We start from the raw sequence: 27,487 nt of genomic DNA on the forward strand, positions 1-27,487 counted from the left end.
CCCGTGTGTATGCGGCATAACTCAAATTTTGGCCTTTCTTCAATCTAGTATTGTTCAGTGTTTGGGTCTGAGAACCCTCAAGGGAAAGGTTTCTGCCTTACCTATCCTTTAAGGATACTTTCTTCTTTGCGCTCATGTTAGACATGTTTCTGAGTTAGTAGCTCTATCTTGTAAAGAGTTTTTCTTGTTTTCCACAAGGACAAGGTTGTTTTGAGATCAAAATCTTCATTTTTACCTAAGGTGGTTTCCTTCTTCCACCTAAATGAGGTCATTGTCCTCCTCCTCCATTGTCCTGTTCCAAAACTTGACAAGGAAGTTGTCTTACATTACCTAGATATGGTCAGGGCTGTCAGGAGCTACCTGAAAGTTTCAACCTCTATTGACAAGGTTGAGTCGCTCTTTGTCTTGCCCATTGGCCTTCGTAGAGGACACACTACCCCCTATACTACCATTGCCAGGTGGATCAGACCACTCATTTATAGGGCCTATATCTTTAAGTAAAAGCTTATTTTCTTTCGCATCAGAACCCATTCCAGCCCAGTGTTTCCTGAATTTTTCAGCATCAAGCATCTGTATTCCTGATTTGCAAGCCCACCACCACATCCTCTGTTCTCCAAGTTCTACCAGGTTGGACGATCAGGTCTTCAAGATGTTATCCTAACATTAATTTAGGTTCCTTAAATCCTTGTTTTTCTTGTGGGCCTATTGGCAGTTCTACGTTGGTGTGTTGTTACCCTCCTCTCAATTTTATTGCTTGGGTACATCCCATGGTATATGAATACCAGTCCTATGTCCTGTCCTATACTGTATGATTAGGATTTTGACTTGATTCTGCATTTTGAAGTATAGTACAGGACACAGGTCACTGCCCTCTGTGTCTGGATCACTCCTTATTGCTTTGCGAAATAATTGGAGCTTCATGGAGGTAGAAGCAAATAACCCATGGTCTATGAATACCAGTCCTGTGTCCCATACTGTACTCCACAATATAGGGAATTCATAGGCAAGTCAAAATTCCTATTAAGATAAGATTATCCTAAAGGGATCTTTAATCCTTATGTGTTGACCCCCCCCCCAGCAAACTGTTCCGATTTTTTTTTGCAAAGATAAAACACACATTTCTGAAAACAGAAGGCATACAGGGTTATATGCTGTATAGTATCCTCAATTTTGTATTTGTTGTAATATTGCTACATATTTTTAGAAAAAATATATTTTCAATATAACACCATTGTATTATAAATGTATATGAACACAATATATAGAATACTCTACAAATTGTTTTTACCAAACCATAAAGATGAAATGATGTCAGCTTAATACATACTGTAAATACATCTGGGCATAAAATTGTGTGCACATGTGAAGCCGAAAAAATTAAAGATATGGAAAACTACAAAAAAAAACTGTTAGTGATTAAATCAATTCATAAACTTTGTATGGCGGACAAATGTGCAGGCAAGATGCAACTTCCCTCCCGGGGGGTAAAGATTTTCCAGAGCTCAGCAAAACACTCCATAAATTTGTAAGCTTGGAAGAGTTAGGCTAAGGTTTATGTAGATGGAAAGCGTTAGTAGGAATAGCAGGAAGGATGGTCCTGTCACTGGGAACATAATCAGCACAGGTTTACTGAATATAAAGTGGAACAGTAGTTGGACAAGCAAACTGTATCCAGTGAAGAAAGCTATGGTATGTATTTATCCATGATTGCTTCTAAAAGGCTTTCCATGCATATGTATTACTGATTCTATGCTGGGCATCTTGGTGAATGCCTTGGTGAGGAATTTAGCAAGCTAGGGTTACAGTCACTTTATCTTCACCCAGATAAGGTCTGTCCTGAACTGTACAAAATGTTGCGTTGGTTGCTATGGGAGCAAAGCACTTGTGCATGATGGCATTGTAGGTATAATGGGATCTCATACACAAATGACAGAGCTTAGATGCATGCATGAAAAACGGTGGCACCAGCAGAAAAGGATGGGAGGAAATATGACAGGCAGCTTTGTAAGAAAATGTTTTGTGGTTAGTGCATTGACAGACATCATTCTTTATAAATGATGTGGTTTTTTTGATGGTTAATTGCGTGCTTCAGTTCTGCTTTAGTAGAAACTGATAAACAGGGGTGTGTACATTAATAAAGTAAACGTTTTCAGATGTTGAACAAGCCATAAACATGCCATTATCAGTAAGATAATTATCACTAAGTTACACTAAGATATGAAAATACCTCCTCCAAAATGTATTCAGAAAAAGTTATCACAGTAATCAAAACTGTGAGCTATGAGGCACAAATTTATGAAGAGTTAAGGAACTTACGAGAAAGCAAATGCAACCAGAGCACCACTAACTACGATGAAATCAAGAATGTTCCACAAGTCTCGGAAGTAGGCTCCCTGGTGGAGAATGAGACCCAGATCCACCATCTAGGGAGGAAAGATTGATGTTGAAATCCAAGCAAACAATCTCATCATTAGCATTTTTTGATCAACATTTTTGTTCTGATTATTCTATACTTTCTACGGGCCTGCCTTAAAGCCACCTCTCATCTGGAGCTGAAGCCAAACAATAAGTATCCATCTAATACTGTATGTTCAAACCACTTTAACTGGCTCCACAACATGGTTTTTCCACTATGGCATTCTTGGATACTCAAGCTTCTCACTCTGCCATGAAGGGAAAGCTGGGCTATTTAGCAGAGACAACTTATCTAGCAAAATGTCTTACAGTATATCAGGGCAATTACACTAAATGGTGAAAAGTGTGAGCTCATTCCCAAAGGTGTTCAATAGGACTGAGGTTAGGGCTCTGTGTAGGCCACTATAGGACATGTGCATGTTTGATGAAAAAATGATCCTTTAACAATCTAATCTTCCTTTACACGTTTCAGTTACCTAAAAAAATCGAAACAGGAGACAAAAGGTCTGAAAATGTATGGAATTTAGCCGCCAAGGTTAAATGTGTTTAAGTACGGTAATACCAGGTAAGTCATATAATCACAAGTTAATGCATTCAGTTTCCTAATATATCTTTGTGATAAGAAAAGTATTACCAAAACAAATTAAAGTATGCAATGTCAATAAAAACTACATCTACCCTTATGTAGAACATCACTGGACAACTAGCCAATTATACTAAAGTGAACACCTATTTATAGTGTCCCTGCAACCTGTTTATTATATTATAAATCTTGAATATTTAAGACCCCTTTCACACTGGGGCAGTTTTCAGGCGGTTTAGCGCTAGAAATAGCCTCTGACAAGCAAGCGCCTAAAAAACCGCCTCCCATTCATTGTGGTGAGTCTTTTCACACTGAGGGGGGTGCGCTTGCGGGATGTTACGAAAAGTCCTGCAAGCAGCATCTTTGGGGTAGGTTGGGAGGGCTGTATTTAGCGCTCCCAAAATGCCCTGCAAATTGCAATGAATAGGCAGCGCTTCCAAAGTGCCTTAAAAGTGCTGTGAAAGCGCCGTAAAACTGGACTTTTTACCTTTTTTTGGGTAAAAAGCGCCCCACTAGCAGCCGAAAAGTGACGCAAAAGCACTGTTAAGACAGCGCTAACGCGCCGCAAAAATGAGCGGTGCTTTAGCCCTAACAGCCGGGCGTCTCAGTGTGAAAGGGGTCTAAATCTGCCGAGATCCCTGGTGCTCAGCATGGAGCCCTTTATCACTCAGAACCCTTCCGCATTTTTGGAGTGCTTTTTACAGCGTTTCAAACCTGCACCAAAGATGCTGCTTGCAGTCCCTCAAGCGCACCGCCCGAGTGTGAAAGCACTAACGCAAATGAATAGGAGGCAGTTTTCAGGTGCTTTTCGGAGGCTATTTCTAGTGCTAAATCGCCTGAAAACTGCCTCAGTGTGAAAGGGGTCTCATAGCAGTGCTTTCTAGCAGTCTCACGTAATATAATTCCGTCTATGACTTTTTTGTGACTCTTGTCGTCAGTTTCAAATAACTCCTATAGCATGTTTGGTCATGGATGGTCTCTGACCATCTCCTGTAGCATGTTTGCAGTCTCTGTTTATCTCTTGTAGCATGCCCATAGTCTCTGACCATCTCCTGTTGCATGTCTGAATTGTCTCATAGCTTGTTGTAGCATTACATTTACTGAATAATATGTGTGGCCCTTTGGCAATGTTAGTGTAGGCCCCCTATATCGGGTAAGTTGACCACCACTGCTCTCGATATTGGTAGCTTTATGCCCATATTAAAAAGTGCATAGCATAGCCAAAACATTTTTTTTTATTATTTTGGAATGTAGCAGAGAAGGATTATAACCCCGTCAAGTTTCTATTGCTATCTGTGTGCCTGATGGAGAGATTCCCTCTGCCTATTTGTCCTTATGACCAGTGTCGCTGAGAGAGAAAATGATGGGAAATCCAACATTTTACAGTTGTCTCCAGATTGGGAATTGAGGTTAAATCCTTGAATAAAGATATCTAACTGTCTAAGAAGGCAATCCCCTCCCTTTCTAGAGATTGTCTCTCACTTCAAAGTCATCACATGGCTGTAATTGGGTTCACACAAATGGCTCTCAGTCTATTTTGAAATGCACAGTTGGCTTAATTCACCTATCTTACTTTGAGAAATAATACCCCTTGTGTTTTTACAAGTTTAATAAACATGGGGGCATTAATGTGCCACTATATGTATTTTTGTAGAGGACTTTTGTGTCACCAGTGCTACCACATTCTCTTACCATGACCTCACTGTACAGGCTAGCAAGCACTAATTCATAGAAGCCATGGTTTATATAGGTTGCATTTATATCACCAAAATAATGGTCCTACATCTCTAATATCCTAGCTGCAATCCATGTTCCTCATCCTGCACACAAAATGGTAGACCCCTGCAAATAAGATCCTTGCATTCTGCTGCTGTTCATTGTATTCTTACCTTAATAACCATTTCAAAGGTGAACACACCAGTGAACACATAGTCAAAATAACGAAGAACCTGTAGACAGAGAAAATGTCATTAAGCCATTGATAATGTAAACAGATGTTTTAATTAAACACGTACCAAATGTATTTTCTTCCCAATAAACTTCCCAACACCCTGGACGTTACAGAAAACAACTTCATGCACACTCACAGCACCAAAATGTTAGTGCCTTTTGCCCCTCCCCCAACACTGGAACTGGCCAGTGAGGCTACCCAGTAGCAAGGGGCTGATTTACTAAAACTGTGCAAAATCTGGTGCAGCTCTGCATAGAAACCAATCAGCTTCCAGTTTTTTTTGTTTTGTTTTTTGTCAAAGCTTAATTGAACAAGCTGAAGTTAGAAGCTGGCTACCATGCACAGATGCACCAGATTTTGCACTCTCCAGTCTTAGTAAATCAACCCCGTAGGAGGCAGGAGAGAATAGGCTAAAGTGCACACTTCCTAAATGAGGTCTGCAGCTTCTACTAGTGCTGTTACCATCCTTAGAGGGGCCTAAAACTGCCAAAACAGAACACTTCTGACAAGTTATTACAAAGCAGAGAAGGAGGCGCTTCTAAGTGCAGTAATAAAACACTTTAATGACAAGGAAGGGTTTGAAGAAGGAGCGACTGGGCATGCTCCGAAACATGCCCCGCCCACTCTGACGTCACTACCGGTTGCCTGGATTCCATGCTGGTCCTGACACCACGGCCTTCCATCTTGGATCAGAGAGACAGGGTTTCCCACCGCTGTTCCGCTGTAACTTCCACCTGCAGCTGCATTTACTCCCAGGAGGCATCCCGCTGGACATTATGGATTAATTGATATGCCTGTTTTTCACTTCCATTTTGTAAGTGCTTTTAACCCTTCCTTGTCATTAAAGTTTTTTATTACTGCACTTAGAAGCGCCTTCTTCTCTGCTTTGTTTTTCCTAAAGAGTGTGCTTCCCTCTTCTGAAGTGCTGCTGTGCTGCATTAACCACATTTCAAGAGCCAGTCATGTACTGTTTGCTAAAGTTTCCTTATCCTTATCCAGAGTGCCCTATTCTCCACACTCCTTGTCCTGGCAAGTTATTTACTCCTCCCGAATGATTTGCAGTTCAATATTCACTTCCTGGGGATTTTCTAAAAAGTGCGCTGTTCCTACTGGCAATCTCTACCTTAACAAAACACTGACTGTACTTATTGAAGATGCTCCAGTGTTTAGTAATTTCAATGATAAACATTCAGAAGCCCTAGCTTATTTTTGCTAGCAGGCCCTGCTTTGCAACCTGTTATAGATGTAATGTTAGCCTCTCAGACCATAGGGAAGTGGTGAAGGATCCAGCTACAGTCCTTACTGGCCATTTATTTGTAGAGCTACAGGAGTCGTCAACATTTTGCTGTGGGAACACAACACTAGCAGTCTGCAGCACCACCATTTGGCCCCACCTAGGTTCTGGCACCACTGCTGGCCTTGCTACGTTCTCAGGGTATTACCATTGTGGGATACCTTGACAGCCTCCTTTTTTTTTATATTTATTTTAAAATTTTTATTAGGTTGAAAGGAGAAGTATGGGTTTGGGTTCTTTTCCCTAATCATACTTACCTAGGTGGATGCAGCATCGGTCCGATGCTGCATCTGTTCCCTGGCGTCTCTGCACTGAGAACCAAGCCATCGAACACCGTCAATGGCTCGGTTCTCTTGGCTCCCCAAAAGGAGAGCTGCTGACTGTCAATCAGCAGCTCCCCTGCTCTGCTCCTCCATGCTCATTGGAGCGCTAAGCTGTGTAGGGGCGGAAAGCGGCTGTCTCAGCGTCTCAGCGGATCCAGACCTCAGAAGTCGAGATGTTGCAGTGCCTGGATGTCAGCAGAGACGGACTTCAGACCGTTCTCTGCTGAAAATGGGTCACAGGAGTGCAAAACGAATTGCACTCCCGTGACCCTTTGGAGAAGCCAAGCCAAACGAGCCCAGGCTGGACATCTCCTTTAACATATTACAGTACATATCATAGGTCTCATATAAAAAACAATCGTTGTACATTATATTATCAAAAGGATATCGTTAACCACATTCTTAAGAATCCTCTCTCTCCCTTCATCCCTCCCCCCATCCCCATTTCTTTAAGCTCTGTCTTTATTCACCTTCGTTTATTCTCATGGGTCTAATCACTCTATTTCTCCCTGCAGGATCTTCACATAGACTTTTGTTTTTTAAAATTCCTCCCTCTTCCTCCAAATCTTTTTGAGATTTACTGGTCGGTCTGCTTCTCTACTGCTTAAAAACTCCATCCTATATATGTATTTAAAGTGGATGTAAACCCGAATTTTTTTTTTCTTTTTGATGTCATAATGTAGAGTATACAATTTCCTATCATTTGAGCCCAGTCTTGCCTCAAAGAGTTAATCCATCTCTGAGCAATCCTCTTTTATTGTTCAGTGAGATAAAACTTGACAACTTTGTCAAATCCTCCCCCTTGCTGTGAGTGACAGGTGATTTACATATCTCGTGCACTAGTCTAAGACATGCAGTATTTTTTAATTCCCTCCCCCACTCCTTTCTTCAGCAGCTCTGCAAGGATTGGCTGTTCCACACCTCACCATGATTGGTCATGCTGAAGTCATGTGGTTACTTTCCTGTCTTTTCACTGGATGTTAGAGATCATAGCAGAAGTTCAGTGTAAGAAATACACAGGAGAAAATGCATATTGACAAGGGGAGTGTAGAGGTGGGCGGGGAGTCTACTGACATCACGACTCCACCCACCGAGCTCCAGACAACAGACCCGCCCACAGAATCTGCAGTTTTTCGGGTCTCATAACAGACAGAGGGGAGACATTTGACAGGTAAAGATACATGCAGGAGGCATGTATATCCTTATAGATAACCCCTATAGCAGTAGTTTAGAAAGGATGACATTGGGTTTACATCCACTTTAACTCTTATACACCAGTCCTTTAGAGTGGGGCTTTCCAACTGTTTTCATTTTCTTGGTATCGTACCTTTTGCGGCATTAATTAAATATGGCAGTACTGACTCGTTATATTGTTTTATTGTCTTTTCTGTGTTATAAAATAAGCATACCCACGGGTCATCAACTATGTCTGTTTCTGATATTACCTTCATATAATGTTGTACCTTTTGCCAATATTCCCTTATTTTCGGACACTCCCACCAGATATGTAACATTGTACCCCTCATACCACATCCCCTCCAACACAGTGGGGATATCTCTGATTGATATTTTTGCATTCATGCTGGGGTAATGTACTATCTCATTAAGATTTTGTAATTAATTTCTCTGGTGTTTATGTCCGAGGCTGTGCTATATACAGCTCTCAGTATTCCTCTTACTTGTTGCTCATTTACTTGTGTTCCTATTTTCCTTTCCCACATGTTAATGAAGGGAGATATCTCAGTTCCTGTCATTACCTTGTAGATCTTAGCAACACAGTGTTTTACACTAGTTGCTTGTTCACACATTTTTTCAATTGGGTTTAGTTATTTTCCTGATCTAATCGGCTGTGGTAGTGTATCTACAAAGTGTTTTATCTAAAAATACCTCCATTCATTCAAATCCATTATTTCTTTTTTGTATTTTAAATCAGAATATAAACAGATCTTACCCTTTTCCATTATATCTTTTAATTGTGCATTTTTCACCCAACTTTTCACTTCCTGGTAAAAAATAATTTGTGCCTTCTAGTGCTAGTAAAGGTGAATTATATTCCCATTTTACTTTTCTGTGAATCGTGTCCCAAATCTTTAAAACATTTCTCGTCAACTCGTGAGTGTTTCCTTCCATATTTCTATATTTTTGTGGTATCCATATCACCTTACTCAAGTGTACTCCATTTATTGTGTTCTCAACTCCTATCCATCTCTTATCCACGTTCTTTTTTATTCATTCTATCATTCTTGTTAAAATAACCGAGTGGTAACATCTCTTTATATCTGGTGCCATTATTCCCTCCTGTGCTTTCCCTTTACATAACCTTGAAAACTGTATTCTTGGCTTCTTATTTTGCCACACATAATTATTGACTGCATTTTTTAAAAATACTATTGAGGCAATGCTATTGGTAGCATTTGAAATTTGTATAGCATTTTTGGTGGTTTTTTAACATTTTTACCACATTTATTCTGCCCATCCATGAGAGGGTACAATTTGTGATTTTCTTAAGTTCTACCTGTATTTCATTTAGTAACGGAATGTAATTTACTTGATATAGGTCTTTAAGTATTGGTGTTATTTTTATCCCCAAATATTTTAGTTCTTTCTTCCCCCATATAAATGGGAATTCTGTCTTTACGGCTGTTTCCTCTTCTTTATCTAATCTCAGATTTAATATTTCCGACTTGACCAAATAACAACCTCCTGCAGCTCAAAGTTTGGCTGTCAATGTGATATGGAAGTCCAGACCTTTAAAAGGTTTAGGTGTTTTCTTAACTCTCAGAAATTGTTGCTGGAACCAACACACAACTTGGAATATCTGAGTGTAGTTCTAAACAATGCCCAAGCCAGAGTTCTTCTTCTCGGACTCTAAAATCCAAGAGCCATCCCACTTTGTGATTCTGCATTAGAGTTCTGAACTCCTTCGAGGCAGTCTCTTTTGTTCAGTTCTACTCCAATCTGCTACAACAAAGTAGTCTGTGTGAGACAGGAGAGTGCAAATTCCAGAAAGATCCATACACATGACAACAAAGACCAGGTTGTCTCTGGCCTGGTGACATAGGAATCCAGCTCTGGAGTTGGAAAAGTCCTTTCTCCCACTATCTTGGAGGATCATCACCATGAATGCTAGCCTGAAGGGCTGGGAAGGAGTCCTAGACAACTTTTCAGTGCAGGGGAATTGGTCATCAGGGGAATCTTGTCTCCCAATCAATATTCTGGAGCTCTGAGTAATGCAGTTGTCCCTGCCGTGCTGAACATTATGACTAGAAGGTCACCTGATCAGGATCTGGTTGTACGACGCAGTGGTGTAAATCAATCAACAGGGAGGAACCAGAAGTACCATTGTGTCAAGACAGGTAGAATGGATTCTAGCTTGGCAGAACTCCATGTTCCAGCCTTGTCCATTATTAACATTCCAGGCTTTGACAACTGGCAAGCAGACTACCTCAGCTGGTAGCACTTGGACCCAGGGAAATGGTCAACTAAACCCAAAGTGTTTCAGTACCTGTGTCACAAGTGGTGGAAGATGAATGTGGACTTTGTGACTTGTAGGCTTGCCTTCAGATGTGAAGATCCTCTGCAGAAGCAATTAATGCTCTAGTGACTACTTCGGATCAGTACAGCCTAATCTACAGGTTTCCTTCCCTGAAACTCCTTGCAGGATTGAGATGGAAAATCCTGATAGCTCTGGACTGGTCCAGGCGGATGTGGTGCTCTGACCTTGCCAAGCTTCTTCCAGACACCTTGTGGGATCCTCCAAATGGGCCTTTTGGGCTTTTAGACATCAAGCAACTGTTTCCCAGATATGCAAGACTGCCACATGGTTATCTGTTTCACGTTTTCTACGTTTTAACAGGTAGATGCTCAGGCCTCTTCTGATGCCAGTTTTGGGTGTAAGGTCTGTCACGCAGCACTTTGAGCTGCACACTACCCTAAGTTTTATTCTGTTTGTTTGGGGGCTAGTTATGGTTAGTGTTTTGTTTGCTGTGTTGCCCACCCCTCAGTTGGATTGCTTTTGGACATCCTAAGTGTCTTAGACTAACTGAATCTTGTGTCTCTAAATGAATTATAAAAAAAACATTTAAACTTGAAGTTCATTAGGGGACACAAGTCCTACCCCTCTGTGTTTGTGATTTTCTCCTAAGTATTGCTTTTCTACAATTCCTTGTAATAGGAATAAAAGTGAGCAAAAAAACATGTTTTTAAAAAGAAAGTTTAAAAATAAAAAACTTACAATAACATAAACAATAAAAAAAAAAAATTTAAATCGCCCCTGTCCCTGTGTACTCACGCACAGAAGCAAAAGCACAAGTAAGTCCCGCCCACATATGTAAACGCTGTCCAAACCACACATGTGAGGTATCGCCACATGCGTTAGAGCACGAGCAACAATTCTAGCATTAGACCTCCTCTGTAACTTTAAACATGTAACCTGTAAAAATTCCTAAAGTGTTGCCTATGGAGATTTTTAAGTACCGAAGTTTGGCGCCATTCCACGAGCATTTTAAAGCGTGACATGTTGGGTATCTATTTACTCGGCGTAACATCATCTTTCACATTATACAAAAAAAAATGGGCTAACTTTACTGTTTTGTTATTTTTTATTTCATGAAAAAAATAAAGCATTTCCAAAAAAAAAACGTGTTTGAAAAATTGTTGCGCAAATATTATGTGACATAAAAAGTTGCAAAAACCGCCATTTTATTCCCTAGGGTGTCTGCTAAATATAATATAATATATAATATTTGGGGGTTCTGAGTAATTTTCTAGCAAAAAAATTATGATTTTTACATGTAGGAGAGGAGTGCCAGAATAGGCCCTGTATGGAAGTGGTTAACTAAATCCTGGCTGCCATAACAAACTTCAAGAGACAGGTTTTACAGTACAAAAAAATCCAGTTACTTTACTGCAGTAATAGGGTCTTATTCAGTTATTAAAGAGAATCCGATGATAAAATAATAAAGTGGTTAATCTAGAAGTAATTTTCCGTAAGGTAGAAGAGGTCCCTCACCATAGGACACCAGCAAAGGAACTCATGGAGTGGGGTAGGGTTATGAGGCGGATGCCCAAGGGGCAATTCCAAAAAAGCTTGCCAGTGTCCAAGTGTCCAGTGCCCAGCTGAAGTTATTAGTTTATAAATACTCAGCCTGTGTCCTGTACTGTTGGATTAAGATAAATCCTGTTTTTCACTCTAGCAATGGGTTCACATTAAATTATTAAAGATTCAGGCTTATTAAACAACACGTCGGGTTCCTTTGTCAGGCATTACTCAGATATTTCATGGAACATTTTCATATGTAATTGGAAATAGTATTAATAGATCTGTTACACTGCAGTAACGTGTGACTTAGGTATACAGGTCCTTTAGGTTTGTGCAAGCATGCATAAATATAGACATTTATATAGTTATATATATAACCACTATTAAGTGCTATTTATATCCACCACTCTCAGCTTCTTTTATCCCACTGGGGCCAATGTTCCCATTATTTCAGTCAGCCTGCACTCTCCTCCCTCCATCTCTTCCTCTCTCCCTTCCCCACTGGACCATCCAATGCGCACAGAGAGAGAGAGAGAACTGCTAAGTAAGCAGGGCTGCAGGAGGGCGGATATGATTAACGGGCTGTCAGGCCAGTGTGCCTCACACTAGGTGCCCAGCACAGCTTCATCCTCCTGTGCTGATTAACTCTTCTTGTGCAAAACAGTGTATGCATACTTGGGATCTGACTGTAACCCTACAGGTGCACCCTGCACAGATTTTAGGCTTCTACTCACAAAGCTCTCCTTCACACATTCGGGGCTATCTGTGTGTGTTTTTATTTACGTATATAAAAGGAGGAAAATGGTGGAAAAATCAAAGAACAAAAAGGGTGGTGTTGGGGAACTGAACATGGGACAAAGGTTGGACAGACAGCATTATCGAAGAAGTTACTGAATCAGTAAATAAACCTGCAAAAACTGAATTAAATGACAAAGGAGGCCATCAGCAAGGATACATTTACCATAAGGCACTTATGGACCAATATAAAGAGCAACAGGGTAAGGGGGAGGTAGCTTTTTAACGGGCACTTTTCAAAGGTACATTGTGTATATATTGAGTATATAGACCAAACATGGCCAACATATTGGTAAAACAAAAACAGAACCCCCAGACCAAGGGAAGGGGGGGTAGCTTAATGGAAACTTTGGAAATGAGTGGCATGTTTGTTCAACCCCCTAGAGAAACAGTGCATCAGTACATAAGTTTGTGACTCACATTGTTTCTAGTGGCTTCAGGAAACACTGGGTCCTCTGCTGCAAGGGCAATACTGCTCATGGCGATGACCAGCAAGATACACATTTCAAAGTATCGAAGAGTTACAATGTAATGACACAGTCGACGTAAACTGCAATAAAGAGAATATATATGTAAGAGCTGAACAGAAGACTCCACATGGAAGAATGGAGTGACTTTTCTAAATCCGCTATCAGAGAAGTGATGACTATCTTGCAGTTGAAACTCATCACTAGGCACTGACACCGTTCCACCAACAAATGACAGGAGGGACTTTTTCCCCATCATAAGATGAGGGCATGCAGCATATCTTTACATATTATATGTGTATAAATAGGTATCACCTGAGATTGTATGACTGATGCAATCTCACCTAACCCTATCTTGACCTCAAGAAGCATCAGCTGAAAGTCAGTGTGTGGAGTTGGACATACATGTAACAATCATCATCTAATCTTTATTCTATTGGATTCCATTGTCTGAGCCCCATGATTTTGACTTAATAGGATACCCGTGGCCTAGGAAGTACGACAGACCATAGGAAAAACCCTGAGAAATTAACATGAACACATGATTAGTTTCATCTTTTTTTGGCAGGTAGTCTTCTTTTCCACTGTGACAGTGGTGCTATGGAGTGTCTTGTATATGCCCATATACACTTGTGCATCCATATGTAACATCATTTGCAATGTTTGGTGATCTGCTACTAATTACCAACAAGACCTGTTTTGTTCTCTACATATGGGTGATTGACGTATCTATAAATCTGTGTTCGGGAACAATAAACATGACTGTGGCAAGGCATAAACAAAGATGATGAAGGCATGAAGAGGGTAATTTGTAAACTTACGGATTTGTAGTTGATAAAATAAACATGGAGCTGTATGGTGGCATTGGCTTTGGACCCTTCCCACCATCATCATCATCCTCTTCTTCTTCTTTCTTCTCATCCTCTTTCAGAGGTAGTGGGGAGACTGCCACTGTTTTATTAACTAAAATAAGAGTTAAAGGAACACAGACAGACAGTGAAGTAGACACTTAGAACTGAACAAGGAAAGAAACAACAAACAAAAAGGGACAAAAAAGGGTCACTTATTTCTGGCATGTATATACTATCATTCTGATCCAAAAAATATTGGCAAATACAACACTAGAAAATGGATCTGATGGATGAAGACCTTATATGATGTTCATACCTTTATTAGCTAATACCTTGAAAGCTTGCAATGTTTCCGGTACAGTTGACCATAGGACATGGATATATTTTATATATATATATATATATATATATATATATATATATATATATATATATATATATATATATATATATATTTATTTATGTATTTATTTATTTATTTTTGACGTAGACAAATATGACAGTCCAAAGGCTGCTGTCAGCCTTATTCTATAAAACGTTGGTAATAGTAAACTCCTGAAAACGGCTAATTACACAGTTACAGTAAACATATATGAATTGTCTTTTATGCCAAACAGATTGTAATTTTTTTCCACCCACTTTTGTGATTTATATCCCCCTACCATACACTACAGGGTTCGAAAGTGCGCAATTTACAGAGTGCAGTTGCAGAATGCAGAGTTTAGGGGTGCGCTACATACAAAGTGCAGAGTTCAGGGGTGTGCTACGTACAGAGTACAGAGTTGAGGAGTACGCTACATACAGGGTGCAGGATATAGGGGTGCAGGGTTCACCTTTCTTTCACAGGCTGTCTGCATCTCACTTCCACCCCTCCTCGGCTATGACCTCTGCACCATTCACCCCCTCCCCCACTCACTTCCTTGCATCTCACCTACACGGCCCAGCTCTAGTACCTCCCAGCAGTGTAGGCAGCTCTGCCTCTCTCTCTCTTGCAGGGAGATCACTGGTCAGCAACTGTGCACCCAGGCACAGGTGGTGATCACAGTGCAGCTTACCATGTGATGCCCCATTCCACACTGCGCCTGCATTTGCATCTCCCTTGTCCCCACTGTGAATGTAGAGCAGGCAGGGATCTGTGAGAGCCAAGAGGAAAGCTGTCCCAGGAGACAGTGGTGAGCGTAGAGTGAAGGGCAAGAGCTGGAGGTGTCAGAACTCTGTTCCACCACGTTCCAGCTGAAGAAAAGCCCTGGGTGTGAGGGCCACACGAAAGGGCCTGGTGGGCTGGATTCGGCCCACAGGCCTTGCAGTTAACACATGTGAGGTAGAGAGTTACAGGGGAAGTCAGAAGCTCTGGAGAAAAGCATGGGAGGTAAAAAGGGGGCTAGTTAGTAGGAGATCTTAGGAGCTGCAAGATTCACAGGAGGCTCCCGCTGCTGTCAATCAAATCCTGTGAGGAAGGATCAGGGGGTGGGGCTGAGCCATGCTATATGTGTGTATGTATGTGAGCGCACACAGCCTGGCTCAGGAGCACGCCCACTCAAGTGCAGCTTGCTATGGGGGCATTCAGAGAAAAGGAACAGTGGAGAGCACCGGTAGGGGACCCCAGAAGAGGAGGTAAAGGGGCTGCTCTGTGCAAAACCATTGAACAGAGCAGGTAAGTATAACATCGTTTTTATTTTAGAAAAAAAAATGTACACTTCTTTGCAAAAGTTTGGTGTGAAAAAATGCTGAAAATGAAGAAAGCTTTCAGAAATAGAAGTTAATAGTTTTTTTTTTTTATCAATTACTAAAATGGAAAGTAAATGAACAGTAGAGAAATTCAAATCAAATCAATATTTGGTGTGACCACCCTTTGCCTTCAAAACACCATCAATACTTCTAGGTACACTTGCACACAGTTTTTGAAGGAATAGGTAGGTTGTTCCAAACATCTTGGAAAACTAACCACAGATCTGTGTTGATGTAGGCTGCCTCAAATCCTTCTCTCTCTTCATGTAATCCCAGACAGACTCCATGATGGTGATATCAGGGCTCTGTGGGGGCCAAACCATCACTTCCAGAACACTGGGGATAATTCTTAATGACGTTGATGGAGATTTACTAAAACTGGAGCACCCAGAATCTGGTGCAGCTGTGCATGGTAGCCAATCAGCTTCTAACTTGTTTAATTAAGCTTTGACAAAAAACCTGGAAGCTGATTGTTTTCTTTGCATAGCTGCACCAGATTTTACACTCTCCCGTTTTAGTAAATCAACCCCATTAGCTGTATGTTTGGGATCATTGTCCTGCTGCTGAATAAATTTGGGGTCAATCACACACCTTTCTGATGGTATGACATGAAGGATAAGTATATGACTGTATGTCTCAGCATTGAGGGACACCATTGATCCTGACCAAGTCTCCAACTTCATTTGCAGAAATGCAGCCTTAAACTTGCTAAAGGGACCTCCACCATGCTTCACTATTGCCTGCAGACACTCATTATTGTACTGCCCTCCAGCCCTTCGGCGAACAAACTGCCTCCTGCTACAGCCAAATATTTCACATTTTGAATCATCAGTCCAGAGCACCTGCTGTCAGTTTTCTGCACCCTCTTCCTATGTTTTTGTGCATAGTTGAGTCGCTTAGCCTTGTTTCCATAGTGGAGGTATGGCTTTTTGGCTGTAATTCTTCCATGAAGACCTTCTAGCCAGACTTCTCTGGACAGTAGATGGGTGTACGTGGGTCCTACTGTTTTCTGCCAGTTCTGTGCTGATGGCACTGCTGGACATCTTCCGATATCCAAGGGAAGTAAGCATGACGTATCTTTCATCTGCTGTTTTACAATTACTTGGCCGACCTCTGCATCTACAGTCCTCAACATTGCCCGTTTCTTTGTGCTTCTACAAAATCACATGAACAGAATATCTTGAAACCCCAGTCTGCTTTGAAATCCTTGCCTCATAAAGAACTGATGCAGTATAACTATTTTATTTATTTTATTTATTTCAGGTACTTATATAGCGCCGTCAATTTATGCAGCGCTTTACATATACATTGTAAAATCACATCAGTCCCTACCCTCAAGGAGCTTACAATCTAAGGTCCCTAACTCACATTCATACATACTAGGGACAATTTAGACAGGATCCAATTTACCTACCAGCATGTCATTGGAGTGTGGGAGGAAACCGGAGTACCTGGAGGAAACCCACGCAGGCACAGGGAGAACATGCAAACTCCAGGCAGGTAGTGTCATGGTTGGGATTCGAACCAGTGACCCTTCTTACTGCTAGGCGAGAGTGCTACCCACTACACAACTGTGCCGCTCACTGTGTGTCCTGCAGCTGTGCTCAGTCTTGCCATGGTATATGACGTGAAACAATTTTCTACAACCTCACCTTAGTAGTAGAGTTTGGCTGTTCCTCACCCAGTTTTAAGCCTCCTACACAGCTGTTTCTGTTTGAGTTAAAGTGATACTAAAGTCTCATGCTTTTTTTTTTGCTTTAAAAATAACAACAAATAACATGTTATACTTACCTGCTCTGTGCAGTGGTTTTGCACAGAGCAGTCCCAATCCTCCTCTTCTCAGGTCCCTCTTCAGTGCTCCTGGCAGCTTGTTCTGGGGGGCACCCGGGCTGAGCCGCAACTCTATGTGTCCATTCAGACACGGAGCCGTGGTTTGGCCCCACCCCTCTCTCTCCTGATTGGCTAACTGACTTTGATTAACAGCAGCAGGAGCCAATGGCACCGCTGCTGTGTCTCAGCCAACCAGGAGGCAGAATCTCTGATGGCCAAGGCAATTGTACACATCGCTGGATAGATATGAGGCTCAGGTAGGTATTAGGGGGGCTGAGGAGAGCTGCTGCACACAGAAGGTTTTTTTTTATCTTAATGCACAGAATGCATTAAGATGAAAAACCTGCTGCCTTTACAACCACTTTATGTACTGTGTTTTAACCTACATAGGAATTTGATGATCATTAGCACCTGCTTGCCATAATTGGTTACTCATACACTTGACTCTAATCCTACACAATCCCCAACTGTGTGCAAGTGTACAAAGTGTGCAAATGCAAGAATTGATGCTGGTTTTAAGCCAAAGGGTATTCACACCAAATATTGATTTGATTTAGATTTTTCTTCTGTTTGCTGTTTTTGCATTTTGTAAATGGATAAAAACAAACAATTAAAACAAATATATTTTTTTTTAAAGCATTTTTACTTTACAGTGATTCTTCTGTTAAGTCTGGCAGCAGCATTTAAGATAGTTGGCAGTTGGTCTGCCTTAGTCCTATCCTGGGACAAAACTGATGACTGGCAGTGCTGTACCAACTTAAAAGAGAAGTAAAGGATTACTTTTTTTTCCCCCATTCATACTTACCTAGGTGGATGTAGCATCGGTCCGATGCTGCATCTGTCCCCTGGCGCCTCTACACTGAGAACCAAGCGTCTAAACATCGCCAATCAATCGGTTTTCTGAGCTCCATGAGCAGAGAGCTGTAGACTGTCAGCCACAGCTCTCTGCTCGTCTCCCTCCTCACTCATTGGAGCGTTGAGCTGTGGAAGGGGCGGGGAGAGGCCGTCTCAGGCTCTCAGCGGCTCGCTGAGAGGCTGAGCAGGGTGTCAGTCCAGGCACCTGGCCGATCCAGACTCCGTGGTCGGGATGACGTGGTGCCTAGACTGATATTGGTGACGTCAGCAGAGAGTGGACTTCAGCTCGCTCTCTGCTGAAAACAGGTCACAGGAGTGCAAAACTAATTGCTCACCTGTGATTCATAGGAGAAGTACAGCCAAACAAGCTTTGGCTGGACTTCTCCTTTAAAGCCAGTAAGAATAATTGAGTGGCATGTTTTTTACTGTGCTTCTAAATTTGGGAGCATGACCTAATTTTGGTAACATTTGTGCACTATGATGCAATTCATCTTCTAGGCTGACCTTCGTTGTTTTATGAAAATAATCAGGTCTGGGGAGATTTTTACTGCACCGTACCACTTTGTCACTGACTCTGTTTCCCATAGGAGTTATTTATTTGGATCGTCATGTATGCAGCAGCTACTGTTATTATTCCGAATACATGATTTCCTTTACCCTCAGCCCATAATGTCATGTTGGCCATCTGAATGCAACAGAGCAAGGAAAGTCCTTGCTTCAGAGGAAGAAAACAGCAAGAGAAAGGACTGTGTGACTTTAAAGGGAAATGTATAGTGTTTCTGTAAACACTATTTTAAGAAACATACTTAGGACCAAAGAATTAATAATGCAATAGAATAATATATACAGTATCTCACAAAAGTGAGTACACCCCTCAAATTTTTGTAAATATTTTATTATATCTTTTCATGTGACAACACTGAAGAAATTACACTTTCCTTCAATGTAAAGTAGTGAGTGTACAGCTTGTATAACAGTGTAAATTTGCTGTCCCCTCAAAATAACGCAACACACAGCCATTAATGTCTAAACTGCTGGCAACAAAAGTGAGTACACCCCTAAGTGAAAATGTCCAAATTGGGTCCAATTAGCCATTTTCCCTCCCCGATGTCATGTGACTCGTTAGTGTTACAAGGTCTCAGGTGTGAATGGGGAGCAGGTGTGTTAAATTGGGTGTTATCGCTCTCATTCTTTCATACTGGTCACTGGAAGTTCCTCATGGCAAAGAACTCTCTGAGGATCTGAAAAAAAGAGTTATTGCTCTACATAAAGATGGCCCAGGCTACAAGAAGATTGCCAAGACCCTGAAACTGAGCTGCAACACGGTGGCCAAGACCATACAGCGGTTTAACAGGACAGGTTCCACTCAGAACAGACCTCGCCATGGTCGACCAAAGAAGTTGAGTGCATGTGCTCAGCGTCATATCCAGAGATTGTCTTTGGGAAATAGACGTATGAGTGTTGACAGCATTGCTGCAGAGGTTGAAGGGGTGGGGGGTCAGCCTGTCAGTGCTTAGACCATATGCCACACATTGCATCAAACTGGTCTGCATGGCTGTTGTCACAGAAAGATGATGCACAAGAAAGCCCCTTGAACAGTTTGCTGAAGACAAGCAGACTAAGGACATGGATTACTGGAACCTTGTCCTGTGATCGGATGAGACCAAGATAAACTATTTTGTTCAGATGGTGTCAAGCGTGTGTGGCAGCAACCAGGTGAGGAGTACAAAGACAAGTGTGTCTTGTCTACAGTCAAGCATGGTGGTGGGAGTGTCATGGTCTGGGGCTGCATGAGTGTTGCCGACACTGGGGAGCTACAGTTCATTGAGGGAACCATGAATGCCAACATGTACTGTGACATACTGAAGCAGAGCATGATCCCCTCCCTTTGGAGACTGGGCCGCAGGGCAGTATTCCAACATAACGACCCCAAACACACCTCCAAGATGACCACTGCCTTGCTAAAGAAGCTGAGGGTAAAGGTGATGGACTTGCCAAACATGTCTCCAGACCTAAACCCTATTGAGCATCTGTGGGGCATCCTCAAATGAAAGGTTGAGGAGCGCAAGGTCTCTAACATTCACCAGCTCTGTGATGTCTTCATGGAGGAGTGGAAGAGGACGCCATTGGCAACCTGTGAAGCTCTGGTGAACTCCATGCCCAAGAGGGGTAAGGCAGTGCTGGAAAATAATGGTGGCCACACAAAATATTGACACTTTGGGCCCGATTTGGACATTTTCACTTAGGGGTGTACTCACTTTTGTTTCCAGCAGTTTAGACATTAATGGCTGTGTGTTGAGTTATTTTGAGGGGACAGCAAATTTACACTGTTATACAAGCTGTACACTCACTACTTTACATTGTAGCAAAGTGTCATTTCTTCAGTGTTGTCACATGGAAAGATATATTAAAATATTTACAAAAATATGAGGGGTGTACTCACTTTTGTGAGATCCTGTGTAATTCTATATAAAATGTTTCCTATTTACTTCCAGCCAGGTGGAGTGCTAGGCTCCTTTTGTGTTTCAATCATTTTTATTGTTTTGAAAAAGCACAAAGAAGTACAAGCATACAAGGAAGAATTGTTCTGAATAAAGCACCAAACAACAACATGATAGTTCTAGGTTACTTTTGACATGTCTAGAAGGCTAATCTTAAAGCCCAATTGAACCTTAAAGCGGTAATAAAGTCCAAAACAAAAATGTATTATGTTGCAGCTTAGCAATTCTAATGCCGTGTACACACAATCGGACATTCCGACAACAAAATCCTGGATTTATTTCCGACGGATGTTGGTTCAAACTTGTCTTGCATACACACGGTCGCACACATGTTGTCGGAAATTCTGTACGTCAAGAACGTGGTGACGTACAACACGTACGACGAGCTGAGAAAAATGAAGTTCAATAGCCAGTGCGGCTCTTCTGGTTGATTCCGAGCATGCGAGGAATATTGTGCGTCGGAATTGTCTCCACGTGCTCGGACTTTACGAGAACGGATTTTGTTGTCGGAAAATTTGAGAACCTGCTCTCAAATTTTGTTGTCAGAAATTCCGACAACAAATGTCCGATGGAGCCTACACACGGTCAGAATTTCCGACAACAAGCTCACATCGAACATTTGTTGTCAGATATTCTGAGCGTGTGTACGCGGCATTAGATTTAATGGCTTTATTGGTTTGTTTTTTTAGGTATTCTTTCCCTTAATTTCACTTGGTGATTAGTGAGTCAGTTATTTTTCGACTTCCTTTTACAGACCAAGCTGTCCAGCAAAAATGGCAGATAACGTGTTCAGACAAACCATTTAAAGTGAAACCAAACCCATCAATTTAACTGTTTCCTAAAACAGTTACATTAAAGGCATGCCGTGAATAACTGTCACAATTGCTTGTGCTCTCAACCTGTCAAACCAAAAAAATGGCTGGAGTCATAACTGATTATATATGCAGCACAATGGCAGCTTCCTTGGCTGTATGAGATAGGAGGGTTTAGTTCAGCTTTAATCCTGACTGGGGTGTTTACAGTGGTCAACGTAGTAACAATACCCTGTCCCCAGATTGGCAATGCTACTGTCCAAAGGATTCTCTGATGCTTCTCAATCCAGAGTGGAAACACTCTAGCACACCCACTGCTACAGCTCTCTGTACTACAGCCCTCTAATAGGTAGAGAAGATATGCTTTGCTGATCAGTGGCGGCGCGTCCATAAAGGGCGCAGGAGCGGCGCCCCCTCTCTCCTGTCACCTCTCTCTCCCCATAGATAGATTCATGCATTGCAGGGTTATTTTTGGAAGCGCCTGATTAGAGCCGTGGGCTCTAATAGACGTTCTGATTAGAGCCGTAGGCTCTAATAGACTTCCAAAATGGTAAACAGCGGGGGCAATGCTGTGCGTTTGCTGTTTACTCAGTGTTGTGTTAAGAACACTGACCCACCTCTCAGCCAATCAGGTACTCGGGTCTGGTTACCTGTCACCTGATTGGCTTAAACAACAGGCGCTGTGATTGGACGCCTGATAGAGAGGGCCAGAGACATCGAGGAGTGTGGACGTGGAGGACAGCACCGTGACCCGCTGCGAGACAGGTAAGTCCCGACTCCCGGGCGATGCACACTGGCAGAATTTGATGGGGCACAGTTGCGGCAATTGATTGGGCACAGTAGCGGCAATTGATGGGGCACAGTAGCGGCAATTGATGGTGCACACTGGCAGCAATTGATGGGCACACTGGCAGCAATTGATGGGGCACACTGGCCGCAATTGATGGGCACACTGGCAGCAATTGATGGGGCACAGTAGCGGCAATTGATGGGGCACAGTAGCGGCAATTGATGCGCACACTGGCAGCAATTGATGGGCACACTGGCAGCAATTGATGGGGCACACTGGCAGCAATTGATGGGGCACAGTAGCGGCAATTGATTGGGCACACTGGCAGAAATTAATGGGGCACACTGGCAGCAATTGATGGGCACACTGGCAGCAATTGATGGGTACAGTAGCTGCGTTTGATGGCCCAGTGGCGGCAATTTATGGGTACAGTGGCTGTGTTTGATGGCACAGTGGCTGCGTTTGTTGGGCACATTGGCTGCGTTTGATGGGCACAGTGGCTGCAATTGCTGTTTTTTTTTTCAGTTTGTTTGCGCCCTCCCAAAAATTTTGAGCACCAGCCGCCACTGTTGCTGATTGGGGTCTAAGGGGTCCTTCTTTACAGCATGTTGGCAGGGGATAGGCTGTTCTACTCTGTGCTTGTTTTTTGGAGAAAAAAAACAACTGTAAGACCTCACACACCTCACACTTGAAATATATTAAAATGACTTAAACTGATACTAAAGGTCAAATTAAAAATGACCTATATGATGTATACATGTTGAAAAACGTTCGCCATTGTATGTGAAATACAAAACCACATGCATTTTTGATGTGTTTCAAAAAAATATTAATGCATTATTGTACCTAAAAATGACCTATATGATGAAGTCTGTTACTAGCATTAAATTGAAACTAAACTTAACTTGTAAAAAAAACTGCAATGTCTTCTCTGCAAACATAAACACTTACCTGCCTGCTCGCAGGCTTCTATTGAATGCACACTGAGCTGCGCATGCGCAACTCAGCGTGCATTCCCGACACATTCTGACTGTGCCAAAATGACTGACTACCACGTGCGGGATGAAGTCATTCCCCCATTAGCCAATCAAGAGGCCGAAAACCCGGCACCTGGAAGTAGCCGGGAAGAAGATGACATTGGCTGGCAAGACATCGCATGAAGGTGGAGGTGGGTCTTTTTGGGCGTTTATTTCCACTTTAACAAAGCAGTCTGTTTTTTCGAGCCCCTCATAACATAATTTAATTATGCGTTTCATGCCAGTAAGTCCGTTATTTTCCAAATTCCTTCAACAGAAGGACAAGCTGTGTTTAGAAAAAAACATTTGCCACAGACAGGGGTGCTTACCATGGCCAGCTTTTATTCATTTGGTTAAAAATTTTAATCCAAAAGGAAAAAACTTTTCTATAACTGCTTAAAAAGTATTAGCAGGAGTTCACCTTTAATTTGTTAGTCTGTTATGTAAAGTCCATCTATATCTACTAGTCCATCTAACACTTCCCACTCCAGACAATGCTGCTGTCCAAGGTGTCTTTTTTGCTCTTCCATAGATAGAGGAGCCACCCTAAGACAGGAAGTGTGTTAGTGGCTTGATCACTATGTGAAAATAAAGGGAAATATAACAACAGAAAACTAATGTAGCCACCCTAATTTAAGGATTGGTAAGCTGCAATATATTCAATTTTTGTTTTGGGGTTTATATGCACTTTAGTTCAGTTCAAGTTTGGTTGGACTTTAACTGCTTTGCTGAATAAAGACTCTTACAAAGCTAAACTGATAAAGCGGACCTAAAGTAAAAAAAACATGCGAGCAGGAAGGCTCTTTTTTGCAGAAGAGACGTGGTGTGTCTTTTTTTAAATAAAACAAAAATTCCTACCTGTTTACAATCTTCTTTAAAATGTACACTTGACTGCACATGTGCATCTCATGGCACATTCTTGGAACGATACCTTAGTGCCAGAATGAATGAACTCTTGCACATGATGGCCACAGACCCAGCACCCAAGATAAGCTGGGAAAAAGATGCCAACACTAGTAGCATACTTAAAGAGAAGTACCGTATATACTCGAGTATAAGCCAACCCAAATATAAGCCGAGGCACCTAATTTTACCACAAAAAACTGGGAAAACTTATTGACTCGAGTATAAGCCTAGGGTGGGAAATGCAGCAGCTACTGAGTAAACAATGCCCACCTGCAGCCTCACTGTGCCCATCTGCAGCCTCACTGTGCCCATCTGCAGCCTCACTGTGCCCATCTGCAGCCTCACTGTGCCCATCTGCAGCCTCATTGTGCCCATCTGCAGCCTCACTGTGCCCATCTGCAGCCTCATTGTGCCCATCTGCAGCCTCACTGTGCCCATCTGCAGCCTCATTGTGCCCATCTGCAGCTTCACTGTGCCCATCTGCAGCTGCACCTTTGATATCCAAAACAGTGTGTGTCTCCCGCTGTGTCATGCAGTCTGTTCGGCCGTCCTCCTCCTCGTCCGTGATAGACGGAACACTGATTCAGTTTCCCAGCATTGTATCAGTGTTCAATCTATCACGGATGAGGAGGAGGCGGGGCTTTGTTACAGTGGACGGCCGCCGAACAGACTGCATGACACAGCGGGAGAGACCCGCTGTTTTGGTTACCAAAGGTACAGCTGCAGATGGGCACAGTGAGGCTCCACCCTCACTGGAGACCCTCACTCGAGACCCTCACTTAAGTATAAGTCGAGAAGGGCTTTTCAGCATAAAAAATGTGCTGAAAAAGTCGGCTTATACTCGAGTATATATGGTATTTATTTATTTTTTTAGATGTTTATACTTACCTAAGTGGATGCAGCATCAGGACGATGCTGCAGCTGTCCCCCGTCGTCTCTGCACTGAGAACCCAGCCACTGAACATCACAGATGGCTCGGTTCTCACAGATCCAAGAGCGGAGAGCTGCTGACTATCAATCAGCATCTCTCCTCTATGCTCCTCCATGCTCATTGGAGCGCTGAGCTGTGGAGGGGTGGAGAGCGGCCATGTCAGCGGCTCACTGAGACGCTGAGACAGGCATCAATCAAGGCAGCTGGCGGATCCAGACTTCGGAAGTTGGGATGACACAGTGCCTCGACTGATTGCAGTGACATCAGCAGAGAGCGGAATTCAGACCGCTCTCCACTGAAAACGGGTCACAGAAGTGCTAACCTAATTGCCCTCCTATGACCCTAAAAAGCTCAGGCTGGACTTCTCCTTTAGGGTGGTGCAGTGAACATCAGGTACTGGCACTCTGGGAATGACCACACAACATAATTTTTTTTGTGTTACTGTCAGACAGGCAAAAGTGGTGCAGCAGTGGTAGAGCCACAAGCATTGCAGCACCACTTCTGCCTGTCTGACAGAGGCAGTTCAGAGTCAAGGGAAGGCTCCTCCTCCGGTCACATGATTCAGCCAAGGGGAGGACTTCCCTCATTCTAAACTGCCACTGATTGGTAAGAAAATCTGCAGTAAAGGGGGTCTGTAATAAGAAAGGGGGGCTATACTGAGGGGGGCGGGGGTTTAGGCCAGGGGGAGGGTCTGTAATGCAGGGGTTATGTGAGGGATATAGGTTTAGGGAAAGGGTTTGTTATGGGGGGGTGGGTCTTTGTGCTGGGGAAGGTCTGTACTGGGCGGCAAAGTCTTTACTGAGGGGTTAGGCTGGGAAGGGGGTCTGTACTGAGGGGATAGGCTGTTGGTTGAGATTTGTACAATGGGAGTTATAGGCTTGAGGGAGAATTTGTACTGGTAGGAGGAGCTAATTTTTGGTTTTATTCTGTGCAGTGACCTGTGCATTACCCAATCCTGAGCCCTGTACCCTGTGCATTATGTATTCCTGAGAGTGTAGGTACAAGTACCTTGGCATATGTGTGCTGTGTATGCTCAGGTTTTATTTAGCCATGGCCCTTTAAGCCCCTTCTATTGTTAGTACAATTTGACCACACCCACAGTTTTGCACAAACTGCTGTATTCCTTCAATTACTTTTTTGTGCGTGTGGGGAGGGGCATATTAAAAAATAATTGGCCCCAGGTGCCAAAAATGCTAGGTACACCACTGGCTAGTGCAAGCGAGGGACCTCAAGGATGCTGGATCACGAGCATTTGCAGAGCTTTGTTCTGCTTTAAATTGCACACATAGTTTAATGAGTTATAGAAGCCGCTCTCCCTGCCATCTGTTGTCATTCCTTATAATATGCTGATGAATTACAAAAGTGAAAAAGAATTCTGATAAAACAGATTTCCCAGTGTGCCACATCCCATGAGAACAGAAAAGAAGGAGAACCCCTGAAGTTGGGACTTTAAAGGCACTACCAAAAAACAATGAAATATATAAAAATATATTTATTACAGAAAAAAATAAAAAACAAAATACTGAACGTGGTCATGAATACTGGATAGTCAAGGTATACAACAATGGAGATACAATATCCTACACCCGACGCGTTTCAGAGCTGGTTGTCTCTTTCATCAGGGGTTACCAGGATGTATGTAGTATATAGTTCAGTTGTATATGCATGAAAAATCCATGTTCACATTTAAAAACATTGTTACATGGGGTCCAAAGCAACCCCGCCCGCATTGTGGCTGCTTACAAATAGACATCTACGATGAAAGTGCCTCAGTATACACAAATACAGAAAAAAATGTAATAATGCAGGGACTGCACTTCACCCCCCAAGGAAAGGTGGGGGTTCGGAGTTGTAGAGAGGGTCCCTGAAAGGAAAAAAAGCAGCGGACACTGAGGCCTGAGGAGGGAGTCCTGACACATAAGGTCACATCCAGGCCATGGTGTCAGGGCCTGAGAGGGCTGGGATACTGGAGATGTGCTGGTAGACTCAAATCTAGGATGGGCATCACCTGTACGTCCTCTCAGTGGCCATTGACCATGTTCAGTATTTTGTTTATATTTTTTTCTGTAATAAATATATTTTTATATATTTCCTTGTTTTTTGGTAGTGCCTTTAAAGTCCCACCCTCAGGGGTTCTCCTTCTTTTATGAATTACAATAGGGACAATTTTGGTAGCAGCCCAAGTTACAGTCTTCAGAAAAAGTAGAACAAGGTTGCGTTAAGGACTTATCATGTGTGAATATTTACACTTTAGCATGAACCTGTAAACCAGGCTATGGAAATTAAGTACATTACACAAAGAAGAAAAAAATATTACCTTAAAGCCCCGTACACACTACCCATTCTTTTTCTGTTCTACCCAGCAGGTCAGAGGTCAGAGGCGCTGTACTAACAATTC

General features: G+C 42.4%; 1 protein-coding gene across 7 annotated transcripts in view; it reads right to left on the reverse strand.

Annotated features, from left to right (window-relative positions):
* Positions 1-27,487, reverse strand: part of CACNA1A (calcium voltage-gated channel subunit alpha1 A) — a 363,579-nt gene that overhangs the window by 182,706 nt on the left and 153,386 nt on the right. For all 7 annotated transcript variants that reach the window (XM_073622743.1, XM_073622741.1, XM_073622739.1 and 4 more), the window contains 4 exons: positions 13,691-13,832; positions 12,823-12,952; positions 4,888-4,947; positions 2,317-2,423 (listed from right to left, as the gene is read on the reverse strand). In XM_073622743.1, coding sequence (XP_073478844.1) covers positions 2,317-2,423; positions 4,888-4,947; positions 12,823-12,952; positions 13,691-13,832 — 439 coding nt within the window. The remainder of the gene's footprint in view (positions 1-2,316; positions 2,424-4,887; positions 4,948-12,822; positions 12,953-13,690; positions 13,833-27,487) is intronic.

This window comes from Aquarana catesbeiana, linkage group LG03, assembly GCF_042186555.1.
Source record: "Aquarana catesbeiana isolate 2022-GZ linkage group LG03, ASM4218655v1, whole genome shotgun sequence".
NCBI lineage: Eukaryota > Metazoa > Chordata > Amphibia > Anura > Ranidae > Aquarana > Aquarana catesbeiana.